Here is a 26,539-nt window from a genome sequence, read left to right as displayed (position 1 = left end):
CTTTAGGTAAATTTGGAATATATGCATTAGACAAAACTGTCTACCTTCTTGGTTTACCCACCTTGTCATGCCAAAGACTGTCAAGGGAAACTGCCTCTGAACATCAGTATTTAGGCAACCTAAGCAAGTCAACTGAAGGCTTATTGGAAAGGTAATGTGTTTAGAACAGCACCAAGAATGGTTCTAGCCTAAATTTAGCTAACACATTCAGCAAAGATTGTTTGCTAAATAATCTGTTAGCAAACCTGGAATTTGAGGACAGTTACAAGACGTTTTATTATCAATTGAATGACCATTTTATTGAAAAAGATGATCTTGCACTTATTTCTATTTCATCTGAAAAGTTGTGCCAAGGCAGAGTTATGGAAGCATTCTGCTACAAAGTGGTTACTTTTTTGGGGGGTCTTTGATATGCCACAACTGAGATCATTCATAGTGGCCTCAACAGATATGCTCATTCCAAGCTCATAGTTGTCTTTAGCACAGGTTTTTTAACCTGCACGTTTATCAGTTTTACTGCATTTTCAAGTCATAAACGGATAACAACTCTATGCCTTCATAATCTGAGTAAGTGAATGATTTTTACCGTTTCATTTGACTCAATCTTTTATCTTTTCTGTTTTTTAAGGTGTAAAGCCATATGTATTCATGACACTTTAGAATCCTGGAATCATTAAAAAAGCCAATTCCCTGCTCCGTGGAGCTTACGATCTAATTACAGTAGATTGAAAACATAACCGAACCTGGTGGGAAGGATGGTAGGGAATTTAAGCAGGAGTTAGTGAAGACAGAAGTAAACAATGGGAGCACTGTAGTCCTGCACTGATCTTTCACGCTGATAAACCTGCATAGTCAGAAATGACAGAAATTACTATTGTCATGCATGATAAGCCATGATGAGAATCTAGGATAATGGATCTTGATCATTCAAGCAGAGCCCTAATTAATAGCGAGGCCATCTGATTGAAAGACCACCAATGTTTCTGACAGTGCTTAAAAGAAGGAAGTAGACAAAGCCCCTTTTGCGATTTCCAGAACTCTGGGGCTACCTGAGGCCCACACAAGAATCGTAGCTTCAAGCTCATTGGAAAGTCCCTGCTCCACCTCTGTGAGCAGACTTGTTTATAAATTACAGCAGCAGTACAGTTAAACACAAGTTTCCTTGTTTATGAACAGCAGATAACAGACCAGAATCTCATTTAACTAGCCAGCAAAGGATCACCCCAGTGGAAGGGGACTTATCTCTGGCATGGACAGAGTTGGCTTCTCCACCCCTCCAGAGGATATGTGAGAGCCCAGCAGCAGGGCCAGGGGTCTGGTAGAGCAGTTACACTATGTCAGTCCTCAGCTGCAGTAAGTTAAAGCAGCCTGGGGATCAGGCAGCCTTAACTGATCGACCCCAGACAAAATCTGCAGAGGAAGCTTTCTCTTTGGAAGGTTTTATATTTATTCAGTCCTAGGCTTTTGTACATAGTATCACGAGTGTACTTCATTTTCAACTGTATGGAAACACAACAGGAATTCTTTATATATGGGGTCTTGAGAATTACCACATTGTTAATCTATATATCTATCCAGGCATCTAGATTAGGCTAGAAGTATTGAAAATGTTGGTTGAAGGACTTGATCCGGCTCCCATTCAAGTCAGTGGGAAAACTCCTATTGTCCGGAGTGGACAGGGCATTAGGAGTCTGTCAGTGGAGGGCTGTAGGAAAAGAAATAAGGGTGCTCTATTTAAGGAATGGTTCTTTTTTTTTCCCCAGGCTCTTGTGCTCTCACGTATAGCAGGCAAGAAAAGATCTTCCAAAAGCTGGGGCTGGGAGGGCGAGAAGAAAGCAGGGAAGGCAGGGAATGGGGAGCACAAAGCGAAGTGAGACAAGAAGCAGGGAGCGGGAAGCAGAATGGTGCGGGAGAGAAAGGTAGGAATAAGAGACAGTAAGATGGAAGTAGACAATAAGAGGAGTGGGTGGAGCAGAAGCAAGGAATTGGAAAGCGCAGCTGAGGAAGGAGGAAAAGGACTGATCTATAAGCCTGATTCAAAGCCCATTGAAGCCACTGGAATGACTCCTACTGACTTCAGTGGGCCATAGATCAGGCTCCCGGTTGCTTTTAAAGAGTTCACGCCTCTCCCACTGGTGTGAATAGGTTCTTGCTTTAGAGTTTTAGAGTTTGCTTTAGCTCTGCTCAACAGCAGTCAATAGCAGCAGCAGTAGCAATCTGGTCCAGCACCACATCCCGTGTGAAAGGCTGCAGAAGTCAAGTGTTGTTTTCCCCAGGTTGCCATGCAATCAATGGAGCCAGCTGATAGGAAGATGAGGGGATCCACTGGTTCCATTGATTGCATGGTTCAAAAACAAATGAGAAACATTAAATAATTTAAAAAAAAACCCTTTTGGCACATGCCACCACTAATGGGAGCACAAAGGGGAACGGGCTAGATGGTGTTCAATCTGCAACAATTGTTTTGGGACTGTCAAAGAGGCATCCCATTAAAGAAGGCCCTCAGCTCACCTTCTCTTATACCTACTTTTCTCTCTTGTAACTATACATTGCTTTTTCCAAGAGGTTCCTGCACAAAACTATTAAAACTTCTGCAGGAAAATAAGCAGCAGCCAATTTAACTGTTCACCTTTTTGCCGTCCGTGCCATTTCTGTTGTATGTTTCCCCACATCCCCTCCTTCCAAAAAAATGCACACTGCTCCCCCAGTTGATACAACTGGAACAACCTAGCTGTCCTAAGTGCTTAAGCAGACACCAACCTCCATGGTATAGTTACCCGCATCACTTTCCAGCTGAGACATACAGCTCCATTTTCTGAATGGCGCTGTCTAAGAACACTACTTGGAATTAAACATCTAGGAAATCACATATGGCTTCTACTCTCACATACTCCTCTTGCCTTCCACTGAGGGAACAGAGACTTTGCATAGCACACGATTTTTAACCATTATTGAACATATCCCCTCCCCACCTCTTATGCCTACTAGATGGCAGTGACATAACCATGGGTGTGGCTATAATATACAGTACTAGGCAGCAGGGAGATGAAAGGTGCATTATATTTCAGGCCCAATCTTGCAATGCTCACCATGCAGGAAGATCCCAGAACCCTACCCAAAGTCCCAGTGGCTTCTGTGGAAGCCAAAAATAAAGTTGAAGCAGAAGGAAAAACATTTGAAGATTGAGTAGCGGAAGAATGTTCTTCAGCCACAAGCTTCAGACGCAGCTTGAGCTCTTCAAAAACTGCTAAATAAAAATAAATTAATACACACCTTTTTTGAATATTTAATCAACATTTTTTTAAACTTGAAAATATTCATTGAAATCTTGAAACAAAAAATTTACAAAAATTTCACCAGTTATAGAGCTGGTTGAAAGAAAATCCAGCAACATTTTTGCAAAAATAAAATTCTGAAGTTTCTCAAAAATGTCAATGAAATTCTCTAAAAAACATTCAGCCCACATTTGAAATAGTTGAGAAAGAGGTAATGCCCAAGTATTTGAATGCAAAAATCCAGTCTAGTGACAGAAGATATGGACGATGCCCAGGAATGCAGCAGAGAAAGGCACTATGCTTCTCAAAAATATAGTACAGTATTCTACACTCTGACAGGGGAGATTCAACCTTCATAGTAGCTGGACCAAGAGTATAAATTTCCCTGCCAGAAGGAATCAGAGCAAACCCAAAACCTTGCTACATTCAGAGCTAAATGTAAAACCCACGTCTTGATGAATATAAGGGAACATGCTTAACTTTGAGAATATGCTTAAGTGCTGTCCTGAATGGGACTGTTTTCCTGATCTGAGCCTTTAAATGGGAATTATAAGAGAGTTCACAGATAATTCAAAGCTGCTTCAGTCCCAGCATGTATACCTGCAAGGAGCATTATTTTGTGCATACAAATCTCAGTTTTACATTTTTGATACACCTGTTGTTGCATCTTCCTTTGAAAATTTGATCTTTACACTTTAAGTTTTGGCTAAAACAAGGCTAATTTCAATCCAGTATGAACTGAAGAAGGAACCAATGGCTTTGCTCTTTTCCAGTTAGAACATTTTTGATCAAAAGCCCCAAATTTAGGAAATTATTTGCAAACTTTATATATAATCGTTAATTTTGCCTTTGCTCTGACATTTGAAACGCCAGGATTTTGCTGTCCTAAAGCTTCAGTCTTAAATATGCCACCCTGCTCAATAACAAAGTAATCAGCTGCTGATCTATTATGAGATGCCTTTAATTGGATTCTGCCCTTTAGAAAAGCTGAGTGGTCCCCCGAGCTACAAAGGAGGATGCAGTAGGCAGAGGGAGTTGGGGAGTGAATGGCAGGCTGACAGATTAACAGATGGCTGTTAGCTGATTGCAATATTCCTGAGGACAGACATCAAGATGGCTTATAAATCTTATAAATGGAGGGGAGGACAATCTTACATTATTGGCTATAAGTCCTGGAGTGTAAAAGGTTCAGCATCTCTTGTCATCATGTAGTGAAAAGGAAGATCACAGGCATTTGTGTGCAAATTCCTGTGAAAAATCTTGTGTGTACTGCATCCACCGCTCTATAAAAGCTAACCTATTAATTTATCCCCTAGATATGCAAAATACAGTACAGAATGAAGTGGTCTAATCTTTTCACCTACCTGAAGGCACTTGGGAAAACTGTTACTTATGAAAACACTTAGCAACTTATTAAATACAGGTCTTGATTTAAACAATGAAAGGAGTTTGCCACATAAAGAGAGGAGGTTCATATTCAAGCAACACACTGATCCAAAGAAAACCAGGAGACATGTTAAAATAGGCCTTTGGGACTCAAAGATTTTGATCACAGGCCCCTGGAATTTTGGGATGATGTAAGGGTTAATGTTAATCTTAGCTTCCATTTAATGAAAGCCAAGTCCAGCTCTTCTCCTGCAGAGAGCACCTTCAAATTATACACTGATGGATTGTGGCAGGAGCTGGTAATGGAAGAATCTCTTGAAAAGTATTGGCTATTCATGGCACATGTTGCAGTCACTCAAGGCCAATCTACAAGAGTTGCTAAGTCCCTGGCAGAAGTTCCTTAATTATGCCGTGAATGATTTAATACTTGGGCTTCTGCAGATTATATTACTGCATGGCCAATAGGAATTCCCTCCTAGCTACCAGCTAGCTCCTAACTGTCAGTGTGGCCTCTGGCCACAAGAAGTCACATCTCAGAGAGGAGCTAGTTCAGATCCTGGTGCAGTGGAGGCGGGTGAGGGGATTTGGGGGTGGGGGTGCAGAGAGAGAGAGAATGCTGCTTTCCTTACCATCAGTGGCATCAGCTCTCCTGTAGTGAGAGAGAGGAGGTAACGTAGGCAGAAAAAGAGGAAGGAAGAACTTGGCCCCCTTCTCCCAGGAACAGTGGGTTCTCTCAGGAGGTGGGAGTTAGAAGAAAGGTTAGCCTCACAAAGGGAGGAGGATGAGCACGCACAGCAATAGCTGGCTTTTGGTGGGGAAGAGAAAGAGGTGGGTGAGGGGAGAAACAGGAACCTAGAGTGGAGAGAATGGAAAAATGGGAGGAGACAGAGAAAATAAGAGAGGAGAGAAAGAGGTGGGTGAAAAGGAGCTAATGGGGAAGAGACAAAGAATGAGAGGAAAGATGCTGCTTTTCTAAAAAAGAAGAAGAGGACAGATGACAGGAGGTGGAAAAGTGGGAAGAGAGAAAATAATCTGGAGAGGGAGAAGATGAAAATAAAAAAAAACAAGGAGAAAGAATTGGAAGATGGGGCCGGGGGGAACAAATGACCAAAACAACTTTTAAGTTGGAAAACTCTCTTTGTTTCCCTATATTATATTGTAATTCCCTGGCACACATCCCCGCCCCACTCCCTCCCTAGCCTTGAGAGAAAAGAATGGGATTGTTATTCTGAGTGCTTGTTATGTTAATATCACTAACTACTCTAGATTCTGTGATGAAACAATAGGAGAGAAAAGAAAAGTCCTAAGGATCACCCGAATGCCCACCCACCCACCAAACCTCAAAAGCTTGTCTCTCTCAGGGCATGTCTTCACTAACAATGTGGCTGTGTAGTCATGGCACCAGCACTGGGAGAGAGCTCTCCCAGTGCTGTAAAAAAACCACCCCCACAAGGTTTTTTTTTCATACCCCTGAGCGAGAAAGTTTCAGCGCTGTAAAGTGGTAGTGTAGACAAGGCCTCACCCACAGAAGTTAGTCCAATAAAAGATATTACCCATCCTCACCCACCTTGTCTCACGAGACCCGATAACACATGGGGGTTCTAGAGTCAACAGGAGAATTGTGCACTGGAAAATGATGCTGGCCACTATGCAGGCAGAGACCTTGATACGAACAGCTGGACTTCCCTTCTATGGCCAGCTTTTATGGCGGTCTCAAGTTCCTTCCCTACCACCACTATTTTAACCTAAAACCAGTCAGGTAAGTTTAGGGGTGTGGGTCAAAAATCTCATGCTGCTGGCTCTCCCAAAAGCCTTAAATCCAACTCTGGGACTGTGTAAGTGGCTAGAAAAGTGTAATGAGCAAACATGGTGTGATGTGGGGTCTTTACAGTCACTGGAAACCAGCACAGCCATAGCAAGTCTCCTCTGAACTTCCAGGCTTTCAAGTGAAGATACAGGGTAGTGAGTTCTGAAAAAACTGGAAATTATCAAGCCGACTTCCCAAGAACACAGTAACAGCATTGAATAGCCACCATCAACGGAAGTGTAATAATATGCATGTACACAAATACAGACCACCCCTCCCCCCTCCACAGACAGTACCACAGATACACACTCAATATCTACAGGCAGCACTTATATGCTATTTAGTTTTAGGCCTCCATTTTCAGATGTGACTAGTGATTTTGGATACCTCTGTTTTTGGGAGTCTAACCTGAGATACCGTAGAAAATTTTCAGAAAGTGCTGAACACCACCTGCCCTCTGTAAATCAGGCCCCTTTAAGGTGTCTCATGTTGGGCAACCAATAATTTTGGGGCACCCAAAATCACTTGTGACATTTGAAAAGGATTAGGCTTTAATTTTTACAAGCATTTCTATGGTGCTCAGCACCCTGGTGCAATTTCTGACCAGCTCACTCATATTGATGAATTAAGCCTCAACACCCTAGTGTGACAGGAAAAATATTGTCACAGTACTCACAAATATCTACACACATACTTCCCTCCAGACTCACCCCCACATATGGACCTTCTTACATATGCATACACGCAGAATACATACCCATGTAGATACTGTAAGGTAGGCATAGTTCAGAACTAATATAAGTCAAAAATAGGTTATAAGAGGCTTAATGTGGTTCTACTATATACATGGTTTTCATGCTCTAACTCAAAGTGCCTACTGATAATGAATTACAGCCTAGCAGAGCAGTTCCTGTATAAGCCAAAACAGCAGCCATTATGCACTCAGTAATAGCTCATACTCAGCTACATCAGAACCGGTCACTGAAAGTCAAAATACTGGGCAGGACAGCAGGGCTTTTTCTGAACAGGGCCATGTAGTTTTCAACTTCTGTCTGGACAGCCACCAGAAACAAGCAGAGGAGATTTTTAATGCAATGTCTTGTTATCGATTTATGCCATGGTAAAACACCTCGAGGCCCCAGTCAGGGCCTCCATTGTGCTCGTGTTACACATACAGCCCCTTCCACCAACTCAAAGGAGAATTATCTGAAAAAAAAGATAGACACTGAAATACCCAGACAAAATATTATCGACTTGCCAGGGAAGGGACCAAAAAAACTCTCGTCTAAATTCTAGAATAATGCCCAACCTGTAAGTGAGTCCCAACAATGGAGCTGCCAAAGTTGAGAACTACCTGTTTCTCCATGATTACCAAGCCTTTTTTTACTGTCCTCTGACTGATCCCTGCAAGCACGCTGCTACACCTAGAAGCCTCCAAGTGCTGTTTCCACTGACATGGACAGACTCAAAGCCTTCCAGGGCTCATTAGTACTGACGCATGTGAGCAAGCAGTAGCTGCACAGCAGAACAGTAGAGAAAAGGTTGCACCCCTATAAGGAAAACCCCAACTCGGCAACAGCAATTGCCTATTTCTTAACCCCTAGCAATTAGTGGGGATGGGCCGTAAAGTCCACTGATGACTTGGGATGCTGTGGAGTGGAACCTCTGGGAATCATAGAATCATAGAATATCAGGGTTGGAAGGGACCCCAGAAGGTCATCTAGTCCAACCCCCTGCTCGAAGCAGGACCAATTCCCAGTTAAATCATCCCAGCCAGGGCTTTGTCAAGCCTGACCTTAAAAACCTCTAAGGAAGGAGATTCTACCACCTCCCTAGGTAACGCATTCCAGTGTTTCACCACCCTCTTAGTGAAAAAGTTTTTCCTAATATCCAATCTAAACCTCCCCCACTGCAACTTGAGACCATTACTCCTCGTTCTGTCATCTGCTACCATTGAGAACAGTCTAGAGCCATCCTCTTTGGAACCCCCTTTCAGGTAGTTGAAAGCAGCTATCAAATCCCCCCTCATTCTTCTCTTCTGCAGGCTAAACAATCCCTGCTCCCTCAGCCTCTCCTCATAACTCATGTGTTCCAGTCCCCTAATCATTTTTGTTGCCCTTCGCTGGACTCTCTCCAATTTATCCACATCCTTCTTGAAGTGTGGGGCCCAAAACTGGACACAGTACTCCAGATGAGGCCTCACCAATGTCGAATAGAGGGGAACGATCACGTCCCTCGATCTGCTCGCTATGCCTCTACTTATACATCCCAAAATGCCATTGGCCTTCTTGGCAACAAGGGCACACTGCTGACTCATATCCAGCTTCTCGTCCACTGTCACCCCTAGGTCCTTTTCCGCAGAACTGCTGCCTAGCCATTCGGTCCCTAGTCTGTAGCTGTGCATTGGGTTCTTCCGTCCTAAGTGCAGGACCCTGCACTTATCCTTATTGAACCTCATCAGATTTCTTTTGGCCCAATCCTCCAATTTGTCTAGGTCCTTCTGTATCCTATCCCTCCCCTCCAGCGTATCTACCACTCCTCCCAGTTTAGTATCAGTTTAGGGAGTTAATTCTCTATGCAAATCAGAATCCCTGGCTATCCAACATCATTGGCTAATGACAGAGCAGTCCTTTGCCAGGCGGAAGACCTCAAAAGTCACAAGTATGAAAAGCTGCAGCTTCAGCACACGACATTGTAGTCTAGATGCCATTATGCAGGATACCACCACTCATCCACTCGCTTGTTAACCAAAGCCTGGTCATGTCCCTCAAAAGTCATATGGAGTATGCATGGCATCCATGCTCACTAAAAGCCTTATTTCCACCCAGAGATTTCAGAGCTCCTCTGAAGTTGTTTGGAAAAAATGGGTCTGTATTGTACTAACATGTATGAGTTAATCTAGATAATGGGTCTACATACTGTACTTTAATTCATAGAGATCTCAGAAAGATGGGTGTTTTTTATGAGGTTCAGATTGGGAGTTCATCCCCATTCCTGGCCCTCCTTCCCTCGCTTTGTATAACATAGACAGAAAAACAGCCACATACCATCGACAGTAGTGTGGCTGACATATACGTCTTTATCTTGCTTACAGATCTCCTGCTAATTGGATCAACTTTTGCTGTTTTCCTATTTCAGTCATAATTAGGACTTCCTAGTCTACAACCCTGCAGAGCTGCGATTTATTCGGCTCCCATTTTCCAACAATCTTCAGGATTGCTTGCCAATGGTTTAAGTACTACTGATTATGCAATCATGGAACAGGAAATTTACAATAAGTGCGCAAGCAGCAAGGTAAAGATTTTAGTATTTGAGGGTCCATCATGAGGATTTTTATGGTGATTGGTTACTTCAGTTTTCTTCTCTCACACTACTTTTTTCCTTGTTAGAAGTACACGAATATAAACAGGTTAGAGACCTCAGTCCGGAAAGGCTCTAAGGCAACCCAAATGTAGGAAAGAAATTTAAAATACCGAGGGATTCGTCCCTTTAGTATAAATCACTATAACCTCAGATTCATGATTCTACATTACCCTTGTAAATGATTTAACTCTAAAAGCAGAGGGAACATCAAATCTGTGTGGAATTTATGTAACTTTGGGGCAAAATAAGGGACATTTCAGAGGTATGGGTCATCCTTTGTAGAAAAAATATAAAACCAAGCAGATATGGAAGAGGTAGGTTCATCAAACTGAGTTACTGTGGTGATACAATACTCCCTGATCACATGTGAATCATTTCCATTTTCTGTAGATGGATCTTTAAGATGCACAGGGAGAAAAAGCATCCTCTTTTTATAGTCTTTGAAAGAGGCTTCTGTCTAGGACTGCTTCAAAATTTTCTATTGAAACTATGTTTCGATGGAAATGGAGTTTTCTATTAAATGAAAATGTTCACGTAAAGTGTCTGCTTTCTGCAGAAAATTTCAATTTTTTGTCAAAAATCAACATGCTTAAAAACTGAAAAGTTTTTGACCCCAAACCCAAAATATTTAGATTTGACTATGGAGTCACCATGCCTCATATGAATTGTAATTCAGTTCTCTAAACCCCTCTTGAAGTACCCCTCTTGAAGACTATCTCTCATGATGCACGGCCTCCCCTCACACAGAGGAGAGACCAATGTGCATCACAGCAAACATAGTCTGACCATGCTCATGAAGGAGAATAGGAGGGTGAGGTACCTCAACTACAACTTCCATGAGACACTGCTGTGGCTTTTCCAAATTGAACTATTTTGACTTTCTATCAAAATATTTTGTTTTTTCCCTGAAAAGTTGATGTATTTTGTGGATAATCCCCACTTTCCAGCCAGCTCTACTTTTATCCACTAAAGTAGTCTGACACCCATTTGTTGATGTTGACCGGTAGCACCAACTCATCTAATATCCCAAGCACATACAAACTGGGCAAGGATAAAAGGTTAGTGCCCAACCTTGAGGAAAGTGCTTTTAATATAGCTCTAAATAGTTGTGGAACTTTTTACAAATGGACATAGTATCTGGGTTTGGCATTTTTTTTTGTCTGCACCTCCAAAATCTGCTCTGTTTGATAAGATCAGCCTAGACTAGGCTCTTAGGAAACAAATAGTACCCATTTAAAATTTTGTTTTGAGAATATCTGAAAGAGAATGAGCCCGAAGTATCTTCTGTGTTCAGTCTGTCATTGAAATAGGCAGACTGAGCTCTTTTCTCCATTTTTCTCAGACTCATCACAAACGGGCTACTGCAGGAAGTACAGCCCATTTAGGAGATTTTCTACAAAGTGGATTGCGTTACCATATTTCTTAATAAGTCCTCTTATGGAGTGTATGTTGTGTGAAGGCAAAGTCTCTACTTACCTGTAACTATATCTGTGGGGGTAACTGTTGGGAGAGAGCGAGCGCTATTTGACCATGTATTCGTTACAAATACATTCAAAGGACGCTCTTCTACCATGTGTCATGTCCTTTATCCTGAATATCCCTTTTACCAACTCCACATTTTTAACAGCTGCTTTACCTATCTTTACCTTTAAGGCACAGGTTATCCCATAGTGATGCATAAACTGCTAGCAAGATTGGATCTTGGAAATGTTGAAATTTACCATAGATTACTCCGTGTTGCTGAGAAAACTGGATTCTCCCTTAATGGTGTAGGAAGCTGTGTATGATGGGAAAGGCACGGAGCACAGTAAATGGTGCGGCCACCTACTTTTCAATATTAAACCAAAGCCAGTGCAGTTGAACGATTTTACAATGTGTCTTGTGTGAAAGGCCATGTTATAAAGATAAAGAGTCTGGTAAATCCAGGTTTCAGCTCTCCAAGCTTTTTAAAGGATGTTGTGTGGGAAGCAGGATTGTTTCCTTTTCTCACAGATACTGTGTGATTAGCACATAAAGCAGAGAACTTCACTAGTAGCAGACTCAATACATTATCCTAGGACACTTGTTCATTTTGATAAATTCAGTTCTGCCCATTGAGGAAAGAGAAGAAGCTGCCACCTCACAATGTGATTATAATAGACTGAAGGAGGAGGGGGCACACTCACTACATCAGACAAGGAATCGGGGGAGCCATGGAGGAGCGTGCTGACCCAAGCTAGGAAGCTAGGGTAGATCCTCACTGCTTTTAGTAGAGGAGAAAGAGCTATGCTTTCTTTCTGCTCTCTTACTTGCCAATTAGATAAACTTACCTGGCAACAACTATGCCTAGCTGTCTCAGCGATGGAGAAGATATTAGATTGATAAGAAGGAACTGATCCTTTCTTTCACACCACTGAAAAGACAATTTAGAGCTGGTCAAACTATGAGAGGAAGAGGGGAGAATTTCAGAAAATCTGAAGTAGTTTTCAGTCTGCATGTTTTCCACATTTGAGATTTTTTTTGTTTCATTTCATCCCTCAACCTCCCCTTCTATTCCTTTTCTTACTGAAAATGGGTCAGAGGAAAAGTGAAAATTGGGTGGGGGGGGGCAGGGAGACGGTGGACTGAATCCTTCATTTTCCAATTTGATCAAAAATACTGAAAATTCCTGAAAACATGTATTACCTATTTTGAAAAAAAATAGGTCATTTCATCCAATGAAAACATTTTTGGTTCGAAATCCTCACTGAGCAGACATCAGAGCAGAAGCCTGGCAATTCCTATTGAAAGGGTGGCTTGGGGCAAAAAAAAGATAAGTGTGTCAGAGCAGTCTGGCCTGGCATACCCCCTTCACCACACCACAGCATGACATGCACACCTATCTCAATTTCCCCTTGCAAAATCCCCAGTAAATCCACTTCAGGCTGTCTTGCCTGAATAATACCCCTCCCTGGGGTCAGTGTATTACCAAAATACAGTTCATTAAATTCCTGACAGAAGTTCCAGACATAGTCCATTTCCCACATCCAGCATATATAGTCCTTAAACCCCTTCCCAGAGTGCACCCCCACCACCTTCTCCGCCGGGAGTTCTTCCATATCACACTCCAGTATCTTCCGCTACACCTAGGCTCCTCATCTGTCCTCTTCTTCTGTCGCTCTGCCAGGGCAGCCACTTCAGCCCATTCAGCTGGAGTGCAATTCCACTCTTCCCAGTGGGAATCCCCTCTGCCTCTCTGCCGGGAGATCATCTTTACTAGGGAGCATCCCTCACTCCCTCTGGCCCTCTCACTGTTCCTCTGAGTCCAGCTCTCTGGTGTGGAGATGTCCAGTGGTAAGCCCCTCTGCTGCTTCCCTGCTTTCAGCCCTCTCATGTCCTCCAGCCCCTGGCTCTCTGGCTTGTGGAAATCAGCCAACAAACCCTTTTGCTGCTCTCTGTGCCTTCAACCTTCCTCCAAGGAACACCTTCGGCTTCCTTCTGGGACTTTCCACAGACCCCTGGTACCTGGCAGCTCTCACCTGCCCCTGATTCCCAGTGAGGCAGCTCTGATTCAGCAGGTCCCTGTCTCTCTCTCTCTCACTGGGTCTCGCCCCTCAGATTCTCTCTGGTCCTGTATAGCCCCATGTACTGCCAGGACCTCTTAAATAGCCAAATGGGAGCTCCTGTTCTAGCACAGGGGAGCTAGACCTACTTAATTTATTTCATGTCATCCTGTGACAGAGTGACATGAAAATATGCAGGAAAAATCCCCCCCCCCATCACAACGCTCATCAAAACAATTTGGGGTTTTTTTTGTGACAAATATCTATATTAATTTGATATACTATTTTTCTTGTAAATCTAAATTTCCCCCTCCCATTATGTCTGAAATAAAAAATGTCTTTAAAATACCCTATTTATGTAGTGGAATTACTCAAGGCCAACGGTATGCATCTCTGAACGATTTCTTGTCTCATAACACTGGTTTTTTTTAAAAATCTCTTATCACAAGCATATTTTGCAAAGGCATCCAAGCTGGGATGTTGTGATCTTGGCCTCCTTTCTGCGTTGATTAATGCTAAACATTTTCTTACGAAAAAGTCACTGTGTGGCAATGTTAATACCTTTAGCTAGAGCTATGGAAAATATACAAAGACCATGCAAAAATCCTTTTTACAGCCTTCTCAGTGCACTCAGTACTGATGGGCAACACATTCACGATTGCAGGCAATGGCCTCTCAAATACAGGCTGACAAATGGGTGGTGATTATGTGATATTAATAGATCATCTTTTAATGACCCATCCAGGTGACCCGCACAGGAATTTGAACTGCTGCAGACTTGGGATGCTCAGAACACATTTCCCAGGCCAGTTGTAACCTGCATTAACCTAGCGTGGTTCTTTGTTTCCCTCTAGTCTAATCCTGCCAAAAAGAGTAGTTTTTCAGTCCTATTTTGAGGTCTGAAGAAAACAGCCATGCCAGGATTTAAAGAAATTGTTCTGTGTGTCACATCAGAAGGGTAACAATTTCTTCCAATACCATACGAGTTCTCTAAAAGATTGCTCACAGAATTATTCTAATCATTCATCTCTAACATGGAACTAACTTAAAGGCTTTGATGATTACTCTGCGTACCCAGGTTCTGGGAAATTATTAATTGGAGTCTTATTCCATTTGACTTCTTCAGAGCTCATGTTACAGGTAGCAATAACTCTTAATGAAGCTTCTGCATTTCATTGGTTGGCTTTAATCACTAAGGAAATAAAGGCTGGTTCCAAATAGAGTTACTAACATTTTAAAACCATAGTAATTAAGCTATCTGGATTGTTTGGCAAGCTAGGTTCAAGCAAACTATATCTATTTGAATATGGCCAAATGTATATTCATGCATCCAGGAACAAAGTATGTAGGGTGCACATACAGGATGGTGGGCTTTGAAAAGGACTTGGGAGTCACGGTGGATAATTAAAAGCTCCCAGTGCAACATGAGGAGCAAAAGGGCTAATGAAATCCTTGGATATATGAACAAGGGAACATCCAGTAAGAGGAGGGAGGTTACATTACCTCTGTAACTGGCACTGAAGTGACCACTGCTGGAATACTGTGTCCAGTTCTCGTATCCACAATTCAAGAAGGATGTTGATAAATTAGAGAAAGTTCAGAGAAGAGTCACGAGAATCATTAAAGGATTAAGAAAGCATACACTCAAGTAGCTCAATCTGTTTAGTTTAACAAAGAGACTGTTAAGGAGTGATTTGGTCACAGTCTGTAAATACCTACTTGGGGAATGAAATTTGATAGAGGACTCCTCAGTCTAGCAGACTAAGGTATAAGATGATTCAATGGCTGCAAATTGAAGTTAGACAAATAAGGAATGGAAATAAGGTGCAAATTTTTAACAGTGAGGGACCACAGGAACAATTTACCAAGGATCATGGTGAATCCTCCATCCCTAGACATTTTAAAATCAAGATTTAGAAAAAAAACAAAAAGATACTTCAATGAAATCCTGTGGTGCAGTTTACAGGAGGTCAGGCTAGACGAATATCACAATAGTCCCTCGTGCCTTTATAATCTATCAAAAAGTGTTCTGTTGCTTTAAGAGTGAACTGTGCTCTCTCATTACAGGAAAAAGTCTCATGGTCATTCATCCTGTGTTGTTCTCCTGGCAAACTAGTTTTAAAACCACCCACCATGATTATCGCCCTAAAGGGAAGAACTAGTAGAATCAACCAGATCATAATCCACAAAACGTAATGTTTAATATCACCCACATTCAATTCATTGACCAGGTGCCACTGCAGTCTAGAGCACTTCAGGATTAAAAGGATTAAGCAGAGCTGAAAGGTACCACGGGGAACTAAGCATCAAACTCTGACTCGTCAGCTTCTTCAGTCAGTAGACCACTTTGCAAGGGAAAGATGATCTCATTCCCCCCTCTGACAATCCCACTACTTGATTCTCAAAATGGTACATTCCACATAGACCACTGTGGGTTCTTGGTCCACAGTCTGAGAACAACTGTTCTTGTAAAGATGGTCTTCCAAATGAGACCCAGTGCAATATCTTCCTGAGTTTACAGATAACATGAAATGACGACTCCAAGAGCTGTGAACTGACCCTGATTCATTCATTTCAATGTGGTGGCGACCCAAGAATGATATTCAAGTTGATGGTTTCACTATTTCATTGCTGACAGTTTTAACAAACACATTAGCTGGATGTTTCCATCTCCTGACTATCATTGCCGATAAAGGAAAATTCAGAGTGGCCAGAACCTATCCTCAATCTTTTTGCAAAGCTCCCAATTGACATTAGTGGGAAGTAGAACTGGCTGAAATTGAATAGTTTTTGAGACAAAACATGGGTTTTGAAAGGAGCAAACATTTTGGCAAAATGTTTATGTTTGTCTATGTTTTTTAAAGAAATTATTTGAAACAAAATCTCCCCTCCCCCCCCACCCCCAAGGTGTTTCTTTTTGGTAGCAGTCATTGCTATAGGATCACCATCTGATGACTGATTCTTGGTATTTCTTAGTAAGAAACACTTACCTCACTGTTGTTGGTGTATCTCCAGAACGCAGCCTGTATCAGTGCACAGAAAACAATGGCAAAACAGAAGAATCCCTGAGGATAAAGAGAATGCACTGTTACTTGCAGCATTTCCTCTTAGGGGCTGAAAATATTTATGTGAAAACACAGTAGGAGAATAGTTAATTATATTGGCTTTGGCAGGTTTAATGCAAGTCACAGTTAAAAGTTAACTTCTTTTAAACAACCCTCAAAATCTCAGTCACTTAAAGGGAGCCAGCTACACAATGGTTTTAAAATTCCCTGGCAGGGACCATAACTACACAAGGGCCTTTAAAGGATGTTCAGTGGAAGAGCATGTTGTGTACTATAAAGTTGCTAACCTATTGCTTTAGGTTCTACCAAAAAAAAAGTGAAATTAAGAAATTAGATTTAAAACATGGTTCTATTCTGAAGTGGGACTATGTGAAAATCTGCACCTTCCTACTCAAGAGATCCAAACTCCCCGTGTGTGTTCAGAGCCTGTCCGCTCAGTAGAGAGAGAAAAATATTAACAGTTTTTTTGCCTCAATAACACTGCAGAGCCAAAAGCTATGAGAGAATGAGCTGGATTCTATTCTGGCTTGTGCTTCAGAGTTGTTAACTAAGTTCCAACTGCAAAGCCAAGCTGATTCTTACTGACTCCAGTCGGGGTTGTGCAGGTGTAGGACTGCACAGGTGTAATCAAGGTCAGAAACTGACCCAGAATAGTATGGCTAGTGATAATGATAAAGAAGCCAGAAAGAATGCAGGCTGGCTTTCCTATTCTTGATGAAGTTTACAGGGCTGGCTGTTAGAAAAGCCATCTCTTTAGTTGTAGAAACCAAACCAAACCAAACCAACACTATTTGGAGATTGAGTGAAATGTGGGATGCCTGTCATAAGGATGAGACCAATGGATCCTGCTTACCTAAAAGGAACATGACAGTAAAATGTTTAAAGCCCAATGGATCCTGAAGCTGAATCCAGAATTTCATTGAAAGCTAACATTTTGTGAAAAATTGTCAACATTTTAAACATTTGTTCTCTTTTTTGGAAATTTTTCTATGGCTTCATTAAATGGATGTTTTAATTGAAATGTTATAAAATATATCTAAAAAATGTTGAAATTTTTAGTTTACCAAAACCCAGCTTTCAGGAAGAAACAAAAAAAGTCAATGTTGTCAATACAATGTGATAAAAAATATTGATTAAAAATGTCGCAAACTTTTGCAAAAAATGGGATATGTTTCCATTTTGAACCCTGAAAAATGAAAACACTGACATTTTCTGCAAAATCATTTTCATGTGTTTTGACCCTTTCTAGCGTGAAGTACTTCACGCTATAACATTGAGAAAGCACCACATACATTCTCAGGGTTTTGTTCCGAGAACAGGATTTCTGTGCCTGTGTTTCTGGACTCAAGATTTCCCTGTTTACAAGCTAGGCCTGTTTGGGTATGAGAGACTCCAGGAAAACATTGGCGTAGATTATTAAGAAACAGCTTGCATTTTTCTATGTACAAAGTTATACAAAAGTGACTATGTGGGCTGTCTTTACACGGTCCATGTGTTTAGTGCATGCCCAGTCTCCTCTTTTTGTACTCAAAACTGATCAAAACGTTTTCTTTGATGACAAGTGCCCTTTCTGTAAAATAAATGAAAAAATTCTGGTTTTTGACAAAAGCCAAAAAAACTAATTAAGTTTCCTGCTTATTTATATGTGGTATGCTTTGGTGCTAACAACTTGATATTACTGACCTACACCTTAGAGCTTGCCAGGTTCCCCCAAAATTCCTTCACTATGGGATAACTCCATCCAGCAATTGGATATTGTCTTCCTATTCCAGCTTTTTAGTTCAATTCATTCTGGACCATGAGTATCTACTCTTCCAAGCCACTCCTGTCTAAATTAATAAAAGCTCAAACCAACATAGACATAAAGGAACAGGTTTCTTCCTTTGTTTCCTCCCCTGTTGACATAAGTCTGTTTTTCTATATTGTGGGAAATGAACTAAAGGTTTGTGAACCAGTTCATATGTTTGTTATTGTGACCAATAACACTGGCAGTCAATTTAGCGGGTCTAGTAAAGACCTGCCAAATCGACTGCAGATCGCTCTCCAGTCGACCACTGTACTCTACCCGCAATGAGAAAAGTAAGGTAAGTTGATGGGAGATTTTCTCCAATTGACCCCCCGCGATGTAGACCCTGCGGTAAGTCGACCTAAGGTACGTCGACGCCAGCTATGTTATTCATGAAGCGTAGCATAGGTCGACTTACCATGGTAGTGTAGACACAGCCTAAGTCAAGGTCCCCCGCCTCAGTTGAATCCTGACAAATACATAATTGAAATCAGACTGGCTCACCTGTCTGTTAGTATTGTTAAAACAGGTATTAGAATTATAAGAATGTGTTTAGACTTCATGGAATGCTTGTCAATTGCTGACTGCATGCATTAATTTCACTTAACATCTGTATCCCATATTATATAACCTAATATTTGAGTGTTGCATTGTAAGCCCTGCAACTGTATCAATCACCAGACAGGAGAGAAGAAAAGGAGGACTTGTGGCACCTTAGAGACTAACCAATTTATTAGAGCATAAGCTTTCGTGAGCTACAGCTCAGCTGTAGCTCACGAAAGCTTATGCTCTAATAAATTGGTTAGTCTCTAAGGTGCCACAAGTCCTCCTTTTCTTTTTGCGAATACAGACTAACACGGCTGTTACTCTGAAACCAGACAGGAGAGAGACATTAACTAGTGTAAAGTGCTGATCTCTAACAGAATGTGTTACATCCTGGCCAACAAGGAGGCCCATCAACACCAGATGGATTAGAGTGGAACATTAAAGAGGACAAAAAAATGTGTTGTTAACTCTCATCCCTTCCCCCCACCCCCCCACCATGAAGATGAGTCTTGCAAGTGAATTCCTCCCATCAGCTGAGTTTGCAGCTCAAAGCAGGAGGGAAGGTAGGGAATAAAAACTCCTAACAAGAAGGAACTCTGGGCCTGTCTGCACATAAACTGCTACAGCAGCACCTCTACAGCTGCACCACCGTGGTGTTTCAGTGGAGACTTTCCCATCAGCGTAGGTAATCCACCTCCTAAACAGGTGATAGCTATATCGATGGGAGAATTCTCCTGTCCACCTAGCGCTGTCTACACCGCGGGTTAGGTCTGTTAAAGGTATGAAAAATCCATCCCTGAGTGACACAGTTAGAGTGACAGTTATGCTGACCTAATTTCCTAATATAGATGAGGCCTGTATCTTTATGCTGCTCGGACTCAGGGCGGCGGGTGGCGCAAGGATTACTAGGTGGAAGCAAAACCTCGGTTAGCCCTAAAGGACTATATAGAGCAGGGGTCGGCAACCTTTCAGAAGTGGTGTGCCAAGTCTTCATTTATTCATTCTAATTTAAGGTTTTGTGAGCCAGTAACACATTTTAATGTTTTTAGAAGGGCTCTCTCTATAAGTCTATAATATAGAGCTAAACTATTGTTGTATGTAAAGTAAATAAGGTTTTTAAAATGTTTCAGAAGTTTCATTTAAAAGGAAATTCAAATGCAGTTCTTATCAGTTTAGTACGATCCTTGCCCTTGCTTTTCCTTGCTGAGTTTTTCAATGTCTGGCACGTATTTGGATACTTTAAGTTGCACACAGGCTTCTGAGTGATCAGTTGTTAATCGGTTCCACGAGGGACAGAGGACAGATTTCATGTGTGAAAATACCTGTTATCACAGGTATGTGGATCCAAATGCTGAAAGCATTGCAAACGCAATTTTCTTCAAACAGTTAAATTTCACTGGCAGGGACATCCAGCAGGTCAGAAGAGCGGCCCCATGATCTCTCTCAGTAGCTTTAAGTGCAGTCTGCAGATCTCCAAACTTTGATGCCCACAATTCTGACCTTTTTAACTGAATGAGCTACATTTCAAAATCTTCAACACTCTTCCACTCAAATACAGACAAATCCAAGTGGCTTTCGTTGAACTTTTCAGGTTTAATTAGAAAAGAAAGCATTGGGCCAAATCACTGGAAATCTTGAAATCTGTCAAAAAATTCTGATTCCAGTTCTTGCATGTACATTCCAATCTCATCAACACTGACAGTGCAACATGTCAATAGCTCTTTTATGTGTTGGAAATAGCAGAAAGTCAAAGTTCGAATATCCCGAGAAAAAACTGCTGGTTTTACAACACATGCCTTCCAGGTTTCATAAAGATCCAGAACCGTTTGCCCTGAACCCTGGAGACGGAGGTTGAGTTTGTTTAAGTGAGAGGTGATGTCAGTTAGAAAGATGAGCTTACACAGCCATTTGTCATCATCCAGTTCGGGGTAGTTTTGTCCTTTTTCTGACAAAAAGGCCTTGATTGCATCAAAACAGTTTACAAAGCGCACCAAACCCTTGCCCACAACTTAGCCACCAAATGTTGCTGTGACGTGAAATGAACGGACATCTAACTTTGCTCTCTTAGGAGCTGACTTTTTGTCAAATGTACCCCTCAACTTAGAGTGAGAAAAAAATCGTGACAGACGGCACGCACAACATCAAACGCAACAGGCTGTTCCACGTGACGTGATAGTGATGTAAGCAGCAAATCAGGACTTAAAAATATCCCAGTACAGTGGCACTGCAGCAAATTTTAATCCCCCACTTGCCCCTGTCTGCACCCCTCACTGCCCCAGGCTGGGGCAGTGGGCCATAGCTGGGGGCAGCTGCAGAGCCCCGGGCTGGCGGCCAGGACCTGGGGCCAGCAGTGGAGTGCCCGGGACCAGTGGCTGGGACCTGGGGCTGGAGGCGGGCTGAGTGGGGGCCGGTGGACGGGACCCCGGGTGCCAGGGGGCCAGCAGTAGGACCCCAGGCCAAGAGCAGAGCCCCTGGGACCGGTGGCCAGGACCCAGGCAGTGTGAGTGCCACTCAAAATCATCTTGAGTGCCGCCTTTGGCCACGTGCCATAGGTTGCTGACCCCTGATATAGAGCTTGGTTTTCATAGACACTTCTATTTCTTTTTGAAATTTAAGATTGGAACTCATTTGTGTGTGTGTATGTTTACCTGCTTTAACACTGTATATAACTCTCATTTCCTTTTCCTATATAGTAAATCTTTAGATAGTTTATTACAGGATTGGCTACAAGCATTGTCTCTGGTGTGAGATCTAAAGTGCAATTGACTTGGGGTAAGTGGCTGGTCATTTGGGATTGGGAGTAACCTGACTATTGCTGTGATACTTGGTGTAAGTGACCATCTATCACAAATATAAGCTTCTTACCTGAGTGACAAGACAGTTAACAGGTTTCAGAGTAGCAGCTGTGTTAGTCTGTATTCGCAAAAAGAAAAGGAGGACTTGTGGTACCTTAGAGACTAACCAATTTATTTCAGCATAAGCTTTTGTGAGCTACAGCTCACTTCATCGGATGCTATAGCTCACGAAAGCTTATGCTCAAATAAATTGGTTAGTCTCGAAGGTGCCACAAGTACTCCTTTTCTTTTTGTGAAGACAGTTAATAGTACTGTATGGAACGGTCTGTGTCATGTTTAGGCTGTTACAGCACCTCAGGAGTTTACACATGATCACTGGTTGGTGAAATCTTGTATAGAACTTACAATCAAATTTGGGGTTTGTGCCCTGGTTTGTAAGAGTCTGCCCTGAGGTTGGCACTCATGCTTTTGAATTACTGCAGGACAGCTTGACAGTTATAACCCCAGGAATGTTTTTCACGAGATTATGTTTCCTGACTTGCAACTCTTCTCTGCCTGTTCAAGTTCAGAGACATCAGGCTGGATTCTCTGGCTTACTCCATTAGCTTTGTGCTGCAGGGATGGAATCTGATCACAACACAATAGATTCCCTTTGACTGTAGGGGAGCCCTCAGTATGTACAGAGCTGGTGTAACTGTTCCTATGCCAGTCACCACACTGTGAGCAGGGAAGGCTGTGGCCAGAGCATCGTTGGGGACCCTTACCAGCTGCTAGTAGAAAGAGCAGCCTTCCATAACTAGTTCCATTGTGGCTTCCTCCCCTCTTCTGCACTGAGCGAAAATTCAGTACAGCAAAGAATCTGGGCCATCATTTGTTTTTAAGGAATTAAACGATAATCATGGGGGAGAAGGGGGGGAAAGATAGCCAGCCTTTCTAAACCTCAGCCATGCAGTGCATTAGCAATAGCTAGTCAGTTGACTACAACGGCCCTCAAAGCAGTTTTTGCAGCAGGGCTCAAGCACTAAAAAAAGAAGAGCCAGAACTCATGATTTCAACAAGAATACGTTATAACAGTACCTGAAAGAGGCTTTTAGGAAAATTCCAATATTTTTAGCATGAATAATCATTGGTTTACTTTACAGTTATCCGAGTACTGGAATGCTGCTTCGGCTCCCCCCAAAAGTGCCAGAATCACTCATGCACTGTTTTATGGTCAGTTTTCAAGGAACAAGCACACTTTGAACTGGCCAGATGAGGCTTGATTTTGTTATTAATAAGGCTTCCAAGAAACAGGTACATACCTTTGTTCAGGTAGGACTATGCACCTCTGTAAACCAATCCAGTGCTCTACTGACCTGGATGAATATGGCAGAAGATGATGAAGGGAGTGGACTTTGAAAGAATTTGATATAGGACAAATGCAATCTATATGTTTCACTTTGATCAAGTTAGAGTCAGTCTGGACAGTGGATATTGCACAAATTGCTTGCATTTCTCCTTCAGGCCTAGAGATGGCAGATTCTCTGTAACTTGAAGACTTTAAATCAGGGGTGGACAAACTTGCTGACCTGAGGGCCACATCTGGATATGGAAATTGTATGGCGGGCCATGAATGCTCACAAATTTGGGGGCTGGAGTGCGGGAGGGGGTGAGGGCTCTAGCTGGGGGTGAGGGCTCGGGGGTGGGGCCAGAAATGAGGAGTTCACAGTGTGGGAGGATACTGTGGGCTGAGACCGAGGGGTTCAGAAGGCGGGAAGGGGATCAGGGCTGGGGCAGGGGGCTGGGGCGTGGAAGGGTGTCAGGGGTGCAGGCTCTGGATGGTGCTTACCTCAAGCAGCTCCCAGAAGCAGCGGCATGTCCCCTCTCCGGCTCCTATGCAGAGGCACAGCCAGGCGGCTCTGCACACTGCCCCATCTGCAGGCACCTCCCCTGCAGCTCCCATTGGCTACGGTTCCTGGCCAATGGGAGCTGCGGGGGCAGTGCTTGGGATGGGGGCAGCATGCAGAGCCCCCTGGCTGCCCCATGCATAGGAGCCACAGTGGGGACATGCTGCTGCTTCGGGGAGCCGCACAGAGTGGGACAAGCCCCTGACCCTGCTCCCTGGTTGGAGCGCCAGAGAGGGGCAAGCCCCAGACCCCGCTCCCCGGCAGAAGCTCGAGGGCCAAATTAAAACATCTGGAGGGCTGGATGTGACCCCCGGGCCGTAGTTTGCTCACCCCTGCTTTAAATTATGATTTGAGGATGTCAGTAACTCAGCCAGAGTTATGGGTCTATTACTAGAATGGGGGGCGTCAGATTCTGTGGCCTGCGATGTGCAAGAGGTCAGACTAGAGATGATCCATGATGATCCCTTCTGACCTTAGAGTTTATGAGTCTATGAGAATAGGTCGAAAATGCACAGTATTACTGACAATATTTCAGGCTCTCCAGGGCAAGTATCTGACACCATGGATTGTGAGGTCACACAGTGTCCAATAAGCCGCTGAAATATTATAACACACCAGACTTTCAAAGCCTAAAACTGTAAGGCAAGTAGACAGAAATGCTGTCATGTGTCAATACAAAAAGCTATACAATGTGATAGCTTGGAGAAGGAGGCTCAGCTATAGCAGTTAAACTTCCCTATGGACTAGCCACCACTAGTTCTTGATTTCTTTGTAGGCTTTAACAGAGGAGCCAAGAGAACCTGCACTGGGAGGGTGACCCACCGTGTCCCTTTGCTAGTGGAATCAAAGCTGGGAATCACAGCAGTGACTGAACTATCTGTTGACAGTGGCTGCAAGGAACTGCAACAGTGTGCAGAATATGTGGGTAGAGCCCCGGAGGAGTGATGTCATGGCTGTGAGACAGAGCCAAAGACAACACTGCCCCTCTATGCTCTCCTTTCTGAAGGGACAATTCTCCACAACTCCCCACAACTGGATCATAGCAACAAACCGACTGTACAGTGGTGAAATTTTAACCCTTGAAAGTATAAGAGAACCGAAGTCAGGAATGAAATCTAGAGGAGAGATTGAGAGGCTGTTCCAAGACCTGTTCCGATTACTACTCACTAGAGCTGGTCACATTTTCCACATTTTTTTCCACAATGAAAAAAGGACACTTTTTTTTTTTTAAACAACCCACCAACACTTTTCGTGAAAGATTATCAGCTTTTCCTGTTTTTTATGACATTTTCCAAGGTATTTTAACTCAAATTTTTACTCAGTACCAATATGAAAATATGGTTTTCAGAAAATGAAAAAAAAAAAGATTATGAAAAAGGTTTCATGAAAAATTTCAATAAACATACTGAAAAAAATTCATAACCTCCTCACCCCTGCCAAAATTGGTACATTTTCAATGCTGCCAAATGGAAATAATTTCAAAATGTGGCACAAAATCAGTTTCTGCTTTCCCCCCAAACTATTATACTACTCATAAAAATCTCTCAAATGTATCAGATTATTTTGTAGTTTAACACCCTTCTCCACATCTCCCACCATGTCTGCCCACTCCTTTGCCTGTCTGTGTCTGCTCTACCAGTCTTTATTTTATGTAATTTGTTGCCAGTACTGAAATTTGTACCCTGTTGGGAGATCTCCCTCCATCCAGGCTAGATCTGTAATTACATGACTCCTAGAAGTACTCGTAAATGAATTACAGGCTGCTTGTTTATTTCCTAGCCAGAGGGTTTGAGGGTTTATAATTGTATTAGAAGGTATTCTTAAAAACAAGTAGCTGTACTTAAATACAAACAGCCAAGTTTGCCTCTTCTTCACACCCCCCAGAATCTAAGACGACTGCTATGAGCTTGTTGCAAGATGATGCAGTACATTTTCTTGTATGAGATGTAGCACATTCAGCCCCATCAAATGCTGTCACTGAGCTAATAATCAATTACTCCTTTATGAATTACCTTGTTTTCATTCTTGCTGCAAGGAACAATTTGTCTTCTGTAGACTTGGCAGAATCCATAGAAATGTTTTCCAGTCCCCTGACTGGCCTATCTTTTTATCTACCTTTCTCACGTTCCCCGTTCAAATACAAAGCTTACTGGACTTCACCTTAACTTCTCATTCAGTGAGGTCAAACTCAGATCTTATGCTGCATACAATTAGTGGCCCTGTCCTCAGTTGTGATGGGGCTGCTTTGCACCACTCAGCTAACGCAAAACACCACCAGAACTGGCAGAACCAGCCTCAGGGCGGTCACTCTGGGTTAAGGAGAATCCTCTGGTGGCAGAGACTGCGTTCAACTTCCTACAACCCACTGTAGCCAGAAGAGGGGCTGCCCCATGCCCTAGCAATCCCCAAGAGCTGTAACAACCCCTTGGGGATATTGGAAGCTATAGTAAGTTAGACGTGAAGGCTACTCTTATGCCAGGTGACCAGGCCCAACACAGTGGCCCAGGATCAGGGGAGTGGGTAGGCTGCCTTCAAACTATCCTTGCACTCTTCCTCCTGCACTGTGGTTGAACACTCCTTGACCACAGTCAATATATTTATGGTACAGTTACATTAACCGGACTTTTATTTCATGATTTGTTTAATGTGTGCAAAAGAAAAAAATTACTCCCCCATTCTTCCACTGACAGGAAGCAGTATTCTGTTTTTCTCTTTCTCCATATCTCCTAAGAAGCTGATGAGCTCTGTCTGCATGAGAAATCAATGTAGTGCTCTCTGACTGAATGCAGCAAGAATTCTGTGTAGTGCTGGCTCTACCTGTGTCAGTTTCTTAGGGAGGCTGTGCAGCTTTTAATCAGCCCAGGTAGACTGATTTCTTATTGCTGACTGGTGCATAATTGATGTAAGTACAGGCTCAGCCTAGGAAGCAGATGACTGCTAAAGCAAGGCATCGAAGTGCACTGCTGTACTGTTATGAATCCCTAACACACTTGCCTACAATTACACATCTGGGAGCAGTAAAGCAAACAGCTTATGCTAAATGCCTGCCATAGTGGTACGTCACTCTGAACTACACCGAAAAGCTGAGCTGGATCAGACAGGGACTGAG

At 42.7% G+C, this 26,539-nt stretch overlaps 1 protein-coding gene across 3 annotated transcripts in view; it reads right to left on the bottom strand.

The window, feature by feature from the left end:
- Positions 1-26,539, bottom strand: part of TSPAN32 (tetraspanin 32) — a 73,856-nt gene that overhangs the window by 34,933 nt on the left and 12,384 nt on the right. For 2 of the 3 annotated variants that reach the window (XM_073347259.1, XM_073347257.2), the window contains exons 4-5: positions 18,622-18,672; positions 16,343-16,417 (exon numbers count right to left, since the gene is read on the bottom strand). In XM_073347259.1, the coding sequence (XP_073203360.1) occupies positions 16,343-16,417; positions 18,622-18,672 (126 nt within the window). The remainder of the gene's footprint in view (positions 1-16,342; positions 16,418-18,621; positions 18,673-26,539) is intronic. The other variant, XM_073347258.2, reaches the window with a different exon arrangement.

This window comes from Lepidochelys kempii, chromosome 6 (assembly GCF_965140285.1).
Source record: "Lepidochelys kempii isolate rLepKem1 chromosome 6, rLepKem1.hap1, whole genome shotgun sequence".
Classification (NCBI taxonomy): Eukaryota; Metazoa; Chordata; order Testudines; family Cheloniidae; genus Lepidochelys; species Lepidochelys kempii.
This window is presented reverse-complemented; position numbering and strand designations above follow the sequence as displayed.